This window comes from Oncorhynchus gorbuscha, unplaced genomic scaffold (genome assembly GCF_021184085.1).
Source record: "Oncorhynchus gorbuscha isolate QuinsamMale2020 ecotype Even-year unplaced genomic scaffold, OgorEven_v1.0 Un_scaffold_1717, whole genome shotgun sequence".
Taxonomy (NCBI): Eukaryota; Metazoa; Chordata; class Actinopteri; order Salmoniformes; family Salmonidae; genus Oncorhynchus; species Oncorhynchus gorbuscha.
Genome location: NW_025746413.1, coordinates 6,706 through 19,288, shown reverse-complemented (window position 1 = coordinate 19,288; position 12,583 = coordinate 6,706). Strand labels below are relative to the sequence as shown.

General features: G+C 43.1%; 1 protein-coding gene across 1 annotated transcript; it reads left to right on the top strand.

Moving 5' to 3' along the window:
• The first annotated feature begins 9,338 nt into the window (after positions 1-9,338).
• LOC124023909 (pro-neuropeptide Y-like) lies at positions 9,339-10,850 on the top strand. Its single transcript, XM_046338073.1, has 4 exons — positions 9,339-9,483; positions 9,841-10,022; positions 10,260-10,349; positions 10,666-10,850. The coding sequence occupies exons 1-4, from the start codon at positions 9,409-9,411 to the stop codon at positions 10,691-10,693; spliced, it is 375 nt and encodes a 124-aa protein (XP_046194029.1). The 5' UTR covers positions 9,339-9,408; the 3' UTR covers positions 10,694-10,850.
• Positions 10,851-12,583: the final 1,733 nt, after the last annotated feature.

Here is a 12,583-nt window from a genome sequence, read left to right as displayed (position 1 = left end):
CTGATCTGTATGGAACTGGTCTCATTTAGAACTCAAAGGGAACCACCACCAGTACAATGCTTTCGGTTCTAAGATGTTAGAGTTTTTGCTGCTGTGTACTCTTTAACACTAGTTCTGTGCTCTGTTGCTGACTGTCTCCTGACTTGCCTGATCGGGATGTTGTCAGCATCAATCTACTGTAAAATCTCTGAAAATCCCTTGGAAAACGCTCCCCCGAGAAAATTGTTATCATTACATGTTTTCTCACCCTTCACTGGTTGAAAACTATGGTCAGATTTTTGTGCCCCCCTACGTGCCCCTATTTTACAGAACTGCGGGTTGATGGTTTCTCTAAATGTCCTTTGATTTGGAGAGATTCATTAGAAGTGGAGCTTTTTGTTGTTGTCTATTTTCCATCTGTCAAAACACAATGTATGTTTGCCTCATTCTCATCATTTAATTTCATATCCTCATTTTAATTTCATATCCTCATCATTTAATTTCATATCCTCGTCATTTCATATCCTCGTCATTTCATATCCTCATCATTTAATTTCATTTCATCATATCCATTTCATTTAATTTCATTTCATCCTCTCATTTCATTTATTTCATATCCTCATCATTTAATTTCATATCCTCATCATTTCATATCCTCGTCATTTCATATCCTCATCATTTAATTTCATATCCTCGTCATTTCATATCCTCGTCATTTCATTTCATCATTTCATTTCATATCCTCGTCATTTCATATCCTCGTCATTTCATTTCATATCCTCGTCATTTCATATCCTCGTCATTTCATATCCTCGTCATTTCATATCCTCGTCATTTCATATCCTCATCATTTCATTTCATATCCAAACTGCTGGAGTAAAAATACTAAAGATGTTTTGCCTCAATGCCTCATTCCATATGGAGCCAGATGTGTATATGGGCTTGTCCTTATCTGGGGATGACATCCTTAATCCTTGTTGTTCTGATGTGGAACATCAGGCTTCCATGAGAGAGGACTACTGCTGCCCATATTCTGCCTGTCTGGGAATGGTTACGAGAGAGGACTACTGCTGCCCATATTCTGTCTGTCTGGGAGGGTTTTCCATGACAGTCAATGGCTCATCAATTTGGGGAGGATCTGTAAGAGTGGTGTCACTGGTTGGAGAATGACCTGTCTGCATTAGGGCTTGTGAGATTTATCCAGAGGTCTTCTTTTCCTTCAGGACTGGTGGTGGTCTATCCTTTGAGGAGACTTGCCTTGAAATTGATCAATTATTCCTGAGAAATAATGGCTGTCCATTGGGATTGGTTCTTTACAAAACCTTCCCTAACTATAATTTGATTCCCTTTTGCCTAATGGGTGTCTGTTTGAATATTATGTGGTAGAAGTCACTATTTTATGGTCAACTTTGAACTTGTCCCAAGTAATGGCTGTTACAGTTTATCAGATGCTCTTATCCAGAGCAATTAGGATTAAGTTCCTTGCTCAAGGGTACATCGACAGATTCTTCACCTAGTCTGCTTAGAGATTGGAAATCCAGCGATGTTTCGGGTTACTGGCCCAATGCTCTTAACCGCTAGGCTACCTGCTGCCCTGTTGGTGTATGTAGGAGTCTCAGGACGTTGTTGTGATTCAGTGTTTGGAAGAGGCACTATCCCCCTGAAAGATGCCTCGTTCTAATAAACTTCACTTTGTAATAGGAAGGGCTGATGGAGGAAGATGAACAGACAGTCCAGGTAAACACCCCTTTTTACTTGTTAGGACTTGTCTGCCTGTTTTAAAATACACTTCTCCTCCCCTTTTAGTGTTTTAAACTAACAGAAATAAATTCTCATACACCAGAACCACTGGGACATATTTTTCATAAACACATTTGAATGCAAAATGACCAGATCAACCATCAGTCGATTCAAGATGAGCATCAAGCGGTTTTCTAGTGGAAAAACCATTGAAGAGCTTGTCAGGCAAGCAGTTATCTCAAAGTGGGCACTCTTTTTAAATGAAACGTTAAAACTATAAATCCTCTTCAAGCCATTGTCCCTGCCTGGACTCTGGCAGTTGTACAGCAATCTCTCTTATGGACAGATCAATTTAGGTGACCAAGGGACTGGATGAAAAGCATGCTGTGATCGTATCTGTGATCACTGTGACCTCACTCACTCATGTCCTCCTGATGCTTTAGGTTACCACTCCGGTTAATAATACTCGGTTGTAATACTCTGCTATCCAGATTGGTGTCAGTGATAGTAAAATAACATATAGTCTGGGGTATAGCTGTAGACCGACTTGTCTCATCAAACTTATGTGATTTTTTTTTACTATGCAAATTCTCTAAATAATGTTATGGTATGAACTGATGGGATCACTGGAAGTAATGAACCTGCTTTGCTGCTTTCTCTAGCTGCTTGGCATGCATCCAAAATGGCACCTTATTCCTTACATAGTGCACTACAATCAAATGTATTTATATAGCCCTTCGTACATCAGCTGATATCTCAAAGTGCTGTACAGAAACCCAGCCTAAAACCCCAAACAGCAAGCAATGCAGGTGTAGAAGCACGGTGTCTAGGAAAAACTCCATAGAAAGGCCAAAACATAAGGAAGAAACCTAGAGGAACCAGGCTATGAGGGATGGCCAGTCCTCTTCTGGCTGTGCTGGGTGGAGATTATAACAGAACATGGCCAAGGTGTTCAAATGTTCATAAATGACCAGCAAGGTCAAATAATAATAATCACAGTAGTTGTCGAGGGTGCAGCAAGTCAGCACCTCAGGAGTAAATGTCAGTTGGCTTTTCATAGCCAATCATTAAGAGTATCTCTACCACTCCTGCTGTCTCTAGAGAGTTGAAAACAGCAGTTCTGGGACAGGTAGCACGTCCGGTGAGGATTCCATAGCCGCAGGCAGAACAGTTGAAACTGGAGCAGCAGCACGGCCAGGTGGACTGGGAACAGCAAGGAGTCATCATGCCAGGTAGTCCTTAGGTATGGTCCTAGGGCTCAAGTCCTCCGAGAGAAAGAATTAGAGAGAGCATACTTAAGATATAACAAACTGACCCTAGCCCCCCGACACATAAACTACTGCAGCATAAATACTGGAGGCTGAGACAGGAGGGGTCAGGAGACACTGTGGCCCCATCCAATGATACCCCGGACAAGGCCAAACAGGAAGGATATAACCCCACCCACTTTCCCAAAGCACATCCCCCACACCACTAGAGGGATATCTTCAACCACCAATTTACCATCCTGAGACAAGGCCGAGTATAGCCCACAAAGATCTACAATGGCACCTTATTCCCTACATAGTACACTACAATGGGAATAGTGTGCTATTTGGGACGCTCCCTTGGAGTTGATCCTCCCTCCGACACGTCCATCAATATTAACGGTGAATTATAATTACTGAAGACCACAAGAGAAAAGCAGCTAAACTCTTCTTAATTGCTGAAGGCCACAAGGGTAAAGCTGCTAAACTCCTCTCCTGTCTGACTAGTGTCACGAACCGGCTCAAAGCCCGTAACAAAGGGAGACAACGTGGAGATAAGGAGTAACAAAAGATATATTTATTAACTAAAGCAACTAAGGAAAATATCCAATGGTGTGTGTAATCAGTAGTCCGTAGTGTAAGTGAGTGTTTTGCATGCATGAATGTGATAATGCAGGGTGTTGAAAGGTGCCAAAGCACACAAACAAAAGGCCACCAAGAACCGAACCACACCACAATCTACAACAGGTGTCTGCATGGAGAGAGTCTCCTCCATGAATGTTGAAGAGGTCTATTTATCCTGGGAGACACCTGGCCCAGGTGTTTCCCATGTAGCTGACGACCCTCTCAACTCCGCCCACCGGCATCCTAATAAGGAAACAAGAACAAAGACAGAATACGGCAGACAGAGTGGGAGGGTCGTCACATTCCCCCCCATAAAACCGGGGACCAACAAGGACCCCGGAACAACATACCAGCCTCCCGCGTCCCAAATTGACACAGGCCTCTGCGTCCCAAATTGACACAGGCCTCTGCGTCCCAAATTGACACAGGCCTCTTGACACAGGCCTCTGCGTCCCAAATTGACACAGGCCTCTGCGTCCCAAATTGACACAGGCCTCTGCGTCCCAAATTGACACAGGCCTCTGCGTCCCAAATTGACACAGGCCTCTGCGTCCCAAATTGACACAGGCCTCTGCGTCCCAAATTGACACAGGCCTCTGCGTCCCAAATTGACACAGTCCCAAATTGACACAGGCCTCTGCGTCCCAAATTGACACAGGCCTCTGCGTCCCAAATTGACACAGGCCTCTGCGTCCCAAATTGACACAGGCCTCTGTGCCCCAAATTGATGAGGGTTTACGTGTTCACACTTACAATTTGCCCCAGCCAACCTCCTCCCCAGACCTCAGCAACCTTCGCAAAGGAAGCAACATTTAAGAGGAAAGAAAACAAGACCAGGAGGGAGCAGACAGGACAGAGAGAACATGACAATACGAAACAATGGTCAGTCACGTAAACATTAGGAACAGGGCGCACGAGAGAGCGCATCAGCAATCACGTTTTCAGTCCCCCGGATGTGCCTCACATCTAGATGGAATGATTGTAAAAATAAACACCATCGCATTATCCTCTGGTTTGGACACATCATGGACCTCAAAAAGTGAGGGGGTTATGGTCGGTGTAGACCACAATAGGTACTACCCCCGACCCGACATACACTTCGAAGTGTTGTAGCGCCCAAATGAGTGCTAGCGCTTCCTTTTCAATAACCGAATAGTTCAACTGATAATCGTTAAACTTTTTAGAAAAGAAACTAACAGGCTTCTCAATCCCAGACACATCTGCTTGCAGCAAAACTGCACCTGCCCCCACATGACTAGCATCCACCTGCAAGGTAAATGACAAATCCATGCGAGGAGCAGCCAGCACTGGAGTTGAGGTAAGCAACCTCTTTGAATCTTCAAAAGCGTGTTGACAACGAGTAGACCAAACGTAAACAGCCTTAGCTTTCAGCATATCTGTCAAGGAGCGACCACAGTAGAGAAGTTATTACAAAAACTACGGTAATAACCAATCATGCCCAAGAAACGCATCAGTTCCTTTTTAGTAGTTGGTGGTGGAAAAGCATCAATAGCCACCACTTTAGCCCGAACAGGACGCACTTCACCCTGCCCAACCACTTTTCCAAGGTATGTAACGGTCGCCTGAGCAAACTCACATTTTGCCAGATTGATTGTGAGGCGACCTGCAGCCAGACGTTCAAACAAGGCTTGAATACGGGACAGATGTTCTTCCCAAGTATCTGCATAGATCACTACATCGTCCAAATAAACAGCGCACCCGGTCAGACCGGCGACAACCCTGTTCATAAGTCGCTGAAAAGTGGCAGGTGCATTGCGCAGACCGAAACTCATAACTGAATACGAGTACAGACCAAAGGGTGTAATAAAGGCAGAGATTTCACGTGCCCTACTCGTCAGTGGCACCTGCCAATAGCCTTTTAACAGGTCAAATTTGCTCACAAACTTAGCTGCACCGACTTGATCAACACAGTCCTCCATCCGAGGAAGAGGAAATGAATCTGGCTTTGTGACACTGTTTACCTTACGGTAGTCCGTACAAAAACGGTTTGTTCCATCCGGTTTACTGACCAAGATACAGGGAGAAGCCCAACTGGAGAAAGAAGGCTCTGCTATCTTACTCTCCAGCATGTACTTGACCTCAGCATCCAGACAACGTAGTTTCTCTGAAGAAACTCTATAGAACCGCTGACGAATGGGGTCAGCACCTCCAATGTCAATATCATGTTCTATTAAGTTTGTACGTGTAGGTGTATCAGAAAATAAACCTGGAAATCTCTGAATCAGACCAACCATCTCTTTCCGCTCATCAACAGGTAGGTGAGTGAGAAGACTGTCTAAAATATCCAGTGTTTCTGAATTTTTCAATCTACCCTGCAATATACAATCGTCAGGACCAGGAACATCTTCCTCCTCATGCACAGATCTAGCACGACAAGAACCCAAGGAAACAACGGTATCAGCCAAAAGAACAGGTTTACCGTCCTCTGTAGAATCCCACTGTTCAGTCTCAGAGGAACGTGCATAATAGGGTTTTAACAGATTTACATGGCACAGCTGGTGTGCTTTCCTCCGTTCTGGAGTGGCAACTAGATAATTTTGCTCAGTGTACTGGCGCACCACTGTATATGGACCTTGAAACTTGGCTTGAAAAGGAGAACCAACAATTGGCAGCAGAGCAAGAACCTGGTCACCTGGACTAAAGTGACGAGGCTCAGTTCGGCGATCAAATATGCCCTTGGAAAGTCACAACTGCAGAGGCAGAACACCAGCGATTAAACTGTAAAGATAACTGTCGCGCAAACTCAACATGAGTCTGGTTATCGTCCCTTTTTAAAGTTCTAAATCGTTGGCGGTAAGCCTCAGGGACCAATTCATAAATCTGTAACACAGCTGTTTTAACTTTATCATAACTGGCACTGTCGTGTACACTAAGAGCTGAATATGCTTCCTGCGCTTTACCAGTCAGCACACACTGCAACATTAAAGTGCGGTCAGAATCAGGCCAACTCCTAGCGTTAGCAACCCGCTCAAACAACGAAAAGAATGTCTCGGGGTCCCTTTCATTAAACCGAGGCAATAACCGCAAGTTCCCAACAATATCAAATGTCTCTGGGGCACGACCAAAAGCGGAACTACCCTAGGTAAATCTGGGTCACCTTCCCAAAACAAACTCTCCCCTGAGATCTTTCCTTCCCTAACCAACTCTATACGTTCTTGTTGCAACTTGATTTTAGCACGCTCCATATATTGTTTAAATGCCAATTCCTTTTCATATTTCACACGATCATGCTCTAGCTTCTCACGATCATGCTGCCGATCATGCTCTAGCTTCTCACGATCATGCTCTAGCTGTAACAAAAGCAGTTCTTTCTGCTGTTCAAAAAGAAGGCTACTAGGACTAACCGATGGAATGGCCATTGTAACGTTATGGGGAGACAACAAATCCTCAGCAGAGGCTGGCCCGGTGGTAACTTCAAGAATACCACTCTCCATCAGATTGGCTTTCAATATCAACCTAATAGAATTCTTTAGACGTTTATCACTAATCTCAACCTTGTAGTGTTCCGCGACCTTCAACAGCTGTTCTTTAGTACCTAAATCTAACAATTCCTCTGATGGAGAGCGAATGAACTTATCTACATAAGACGCCATAATCACACAAAAAAAAATTCTCGCTCTTCCCTTCTGCTGAGCACACCAGAACACAACCCGAGAATTGACAATCACCCTGAGCACCACAGAAGAGAGATGAGATATGGAGCTTCCCAAAACCTACAATAACTCAACCCTAGTCTTCGTGCAGATTTGCGGTGGGAATTTACGCACTGTAGCCCGCTGGCAAGGAAATAGAACTCCCCAGCATGCTGGCAAATTCCACCAAGCCACGGATGTGCCCCGAGACAACTGCTCAGTCCACAGACACCACACAAAAATAACAAACATTAACCATGCCCAACATATTCCAAAAATGAAACACGTCGCTAAACCTATCAGGGGAAAAAGGCTATAGCTCCGGGTAGCAAGTTCCACTACCCTACACAAATCTCCTACCGAGGTACACAGCCGATTTACTCACCTCCTCAGACTGACTTCCCAACAGAAAGTAGAACAAGAGTTTCCAGGCTAGGCAAGGCCTGGAAACTAACCATTATACTCTCTCCAACGCAGCACACAAACCAAACAACAAAGGCAACCAATACTGGGCCGATCACACTCAAACACCATATTCAAACCAAACACGTACCTCCACGGTCTCCCAAACCAATAGTTCAAAGATCCCGGATGAGCCCCCACTTGTCACGAACCGGCTCAAAGCCCGTAACAAAGGGAGACAACGTGGAGATAAGGAGTAACAAAAGATATATTTATTAACTAAAGCAACTAAGGAAAATATCCAATGGTGTGTGTAATCAGTAGTCCGTAGTGTAAGTGAGTGTTTTGCATGCATGAATGTGATAATGCAGGGTGTTGAAAGGTGCCAAAGCACACAAACAAAAGGCCACCAAGAACCGAACCACACCACAATCTACAACAGGTGTCTGCATGGAGAGAGTCTCCTCCATGAATGTTGAAGAGGTCTATTTATCCTGGGAGACACCTGGCCCAGGTGTTTCCCATGTAGCTGACGACCCTCTCAACTCCGCCCACCGGCATCCTAATAAGGAAACAAGAACAAAGACAGAATACGGCAGACAGAGTGGGAGGGTCGTCACACTAGATGCAGGGAAGTCAATCATGTGAGTGAAAAGATGGGAGAATGTTCTAGCTCAGGAAATGTATTATTGGTTTCTTCTGTTTTTTTTGCCATATATTGATGACCATAAGATAAGTCTCTAAAGGATTGATTCACCTAATAGACTGGAGCCAACAAGTATTACTTAGATTATTATAAAAGGCATGTACATACATTTCAGCTTTCAATTTTTAATGAACTTTTCTAAAAACATAATTCCACTTTAACATCATGGGCTATTGTGTGTGGATCAGCGACACAATCTAAATGTAATCCATTTTAATTTCAGGCTATACACAAAATGTAGAAAGTGCAGACTTTCTGAAGTATTCAATGCTGTCTGAATTCAGACTTTCTGAAGTATTCAGTACATGCTGTCTGAATTCAGACTTTCTGAAGTATTCAGTACATGCTGTCTGAATTCAGACTTTCTGAAGTATTCAGTACATGCTGTCTGAATTCAGACTTTCTGAAGTATTCAGTACATGCTGTCTGAATTCAGACTTTCTGAACTATTCAGTATATGCTGTCTGAAATCAGACCTTTCTGAAGTATTCAGTACATGCTGTCTGAATTCAGACTTGAATCTGGGTCCATCCATATTCCAGAGAGCCTTTCAATGGAAGCTCATTATTCAGACATGGACTTGCACTGGCATTGCTTACCATAACATAAACTGCAGTTGTCAGAGGTCGATAGCATGGTTGAGCAAAGTTTAGTGACTCATTACAAATATTTAGTTTCGTATCGATGTAATGCTCTTAACAAGTTTGTCTCTTCAAGGAGGATCATACTCGACCTACAGTTGATAAATGATTTATTCCGTGTCCGTCCATACATTTGATTACACACCCAAATAAAAGGTGTAGATGACAATGACACATTTCCTTACTTTAAATCTCAACATGAAATCAGCATTGTTCATGTCAAACACTGAAGACTAGTTAAGTAGGCATATATATATATCTATATCCTGGTTTAACGTTTGTCAAAGTGCTATATTACCCATCCCTGAACTCTTTTCCTTGCAGTCTGAGGTGAACATTACTTGTGTGTTCTTTTGGGCACTCCCCCTCCCCTCTCCTCCAAATGCGCTCCCTGCCACAGATATAAAACTCACAGGATGCTTGCTGCCAAACACAGTTGCGAGCACAGAACAGTCATTCAACGAAACCATCTCCAGTCTTCACAACATAAAGTGAGTAAAAAGCACTTCTATTGCTGACTATTTGCCTTTTATAGACTTCCAGGAGTTTTGTAAAGTTGCTCTTGATTGAATTACTAAAGAAAATATTTGTCCTCATGGAAAACCTTGTTTTCTGCACATTCAAAATATCAGTTGGTTAATATTTTTTCAGTTGGTTATTAAAGATGATGGAATATTATTTTGGATAACAAGGTGTCGTTGGCTTTATGATTCATTTAGAAGTTATTACGCACAGTAGCAAATAAAAAATAATAGCATTTTATTGGCTACAATATGAACTAAGGACAGGAGCGTAGTCACAGTGCATTTGTTTTCTAGTTTGTTTCTCTGCGCTTTTGTGTGGTTTAGATGCGCCCCAACGCAGCGATGTCTCTGGGTATGCTGGCCGTGTACTTGCTGATATGCATGTCCAATCTGATGGCCGCGTATCCATCCAAACCCGTCATTCCCGCAGAAGATGCGCCTGTCGAGGACTTCGCCAAGTACTTCTCTGCACTCAGACACTACATCAACCAAATCACTCGACAGCGGTGAGTTGTTCATCTGGTGAGGGGAAGGAACAGCACATGAAGGTTATTATTTGGAGTTAACAATTACATTCATACATTAAACAAGATGAGCATTTGATCCCAGAAGAAAAACCAAATTTCCAAAGTGGTTCTGATGCTTCTGTTTTTGTTGCCTTTCACAAAATATCTGTATTTCATACAAGGTTTAAATTTTCTAAATGTTTTCCTGTTTATTTGTACTCGTTGCGTCTCTCTCAGGTATGGGAAAAGATCCAGCCCTGATATGGTGTTCTCTGACCTGCTACAGAGGGAGAGCACAGAGAGCATCCCACTAGCAAGCTATGGAAGGTGGGTGTGAAAACATACAGAGGATACCGATATACCTGTCCTCAGAATGATCTTCTTTAGACATCATCTTTTTGGGGGTGAGGATTAGTAGCCGAAATCTAATCCATTCTTGTTTCAAGTAGTTTCATACTGTCAGAGATGCTGTTCCTCATTGTTTATTGGTCCACTATAACCTATAGGCTATAGTATATTGTGCATTTGAGAGTAACAGACACAGCAATAGTCAATGACTTATTAGTCAATGGACCAATATAATAATGGACCAATATAATAATGGACCAATATAAATGAACACTTTTCTTGTTTCTCCTGACAGATATGAGGATCTACCGTTGTGGTGGTGAAGCCAGTGTATTACGGACTTCCATACCAGTCCCTTTCAACAACACCACACTGCCTGTTTGTCACAGCACCACAACAACAACACCACACTGCCTGTTGGTCACCGCACCACAACAACACCACACTGCCTGTTGGTCACAGCACCACAACACCACCATACTGCCTGTTGGTCACAGCACCACAACACCACCATACTGCCTGAATACCTAGGATAGGTTAAGTAATCCCTCTCACCCCACCCCCCCTAAGTTTTAGATGCACTATTGTTAAGTGACTGTCCCACTGGATGTCATAAGGTGAATGCACCAATTTGTAAGTCGCTCTGGATAAGAGCGTCTGCTAAATGACTTAAATGTAAATGTGTTGGTCATCGACTCGACCTGGACTTTAATGGATATCTGCAGCCTGCATGCAACCACCTCCCTGTCTGTCTGTCATAGTAGAAGTGTCCTGTACATATGTTACTTTCTCCTTTTGTGCATCACACTGTGTACTGTAAACCTAAATAAACATTTACTGGTTGGATCAAATACATCATATAAAGTACCTTGGATCAATGTTTTAGAATGTGACTCTGTTTTAAGTATATAAACAAGAAAATCATAGGACTCCAGAAAGTAAGCAAAGTGGTCTTTCTTAAAGAAAAACATTTCTAGTGTGGGTTTTTTTTTTACACTTATTGGATACTAGTTGTTCCTGCCAGAACCAGGACCTACACCTAGAACCACTGCTGCACAGGGTTCTCTTTGTTCCCACAGGTTTTTACTAAGATATACTGCCCTCTTCTGGACTGGCCTTAGTACTCTGACACCATTATACTCCAGCCTTCAAACAGCTGTCTGGAGTGAGAGGTGAGAATAACAATCGATTAATTCTGTCCATTATTTCAATGTGTAACAATCTTTCACTGGTCTGTGTGGATTTGTATTGTGTACAATCGTTCTATATAACAGCACCTTGCCTAACGTGAAAACAGATTTAAGGTGTAGAATCATTAAGTGGCCTGGGATCCCTATGGATCCCTGGTCGAAAGTAGTTCACTATGGAATAGGGTACGATTTGGGACACTGGCCTGGTTACCTCCAAAGGGACATGAGATAATGAGATCTGGTGCATGAACCCAGTTACCTAACTGTACTAAATGGCACCCTCTGTAGTGCACTATTTATCGCCTGGTAGGGTACCACTTGGGACTAAGTCCTGTTTTAGAAGATAGAACAGTCCTTGCATACTAATGGGTTCATTGTTCCAGAATGCTCAAATGTAACATGAGGTTCTGTCCCAAATTGGCACCCTATTCTCTATATTGTGGACTACTTTTGACCAGGGCTCACTAGTGCACTATGTATGGAATAGGGTGCCAATTTGAGATGTAGACATACAGTAGGATTCTTTATGTTGACGGCCAGATAATCATGTCAGGTCATATGTAATGTCGTTGGCTGTACTGAATAAATAAGCTACTGCTGTCTCTGGTGTTTAATGCTTATTTATTTCACAAGGAGTATGAATGTGTAACAGTGGCTAGTCATGTCGTGTAACTAACATAGGGCCTTTACGTCCCAAATGGCAACCTATTCCCTATAGTGCTCTACTTTTGACCAGGATCCCCATAGTGGGCTTTACTATATAGGGTGCCATTTGAGATGTTATGTGTGGGTTAAAACGGTTTGTGGAGCGCTGGAGACCCAGATGATCATAGTCGATGTCAAATGCAGAATCTATAATTACTGCTATTGAAAACTATATGAAGAGAAAAGAGCAAGTCTGAAGTTCTCACACAGATATCTGTAGTACGTTAAACGAGTGGGTGGGAACTACATTAACTAGCTCCTCGTCTCTAAAGTGCGGCATGTCTCCAGGACAGGAGTCGACTGTTGCGCGCAGGGAAA

Excerpts from the sequence above, each read along its gene's own strand:
- LOC124023909 (XM_046338073.1), top strand. The coding sequence starts at position 9,409 with ATGCTTGCTGCCAAACACAGTTGCGAGCACAGAACAGTCATTCAACGA. Across the intron at positions 9,484-9,840 it reads TCCAGTCTTCACAACATAAA|ATGCGCCCCAACGCAGCGAT; the intron begins GTGAGTAAAAAG and ends TGTGTGGTTTAG. Across the intron at positions 10,023-10,259 it reads AACCAAATCACTCGACAGCG|GTATGGGAAAAGATCCAGCC; the intron begins GTGAGTTGTTCA and ends CGTCTCTCTCAG.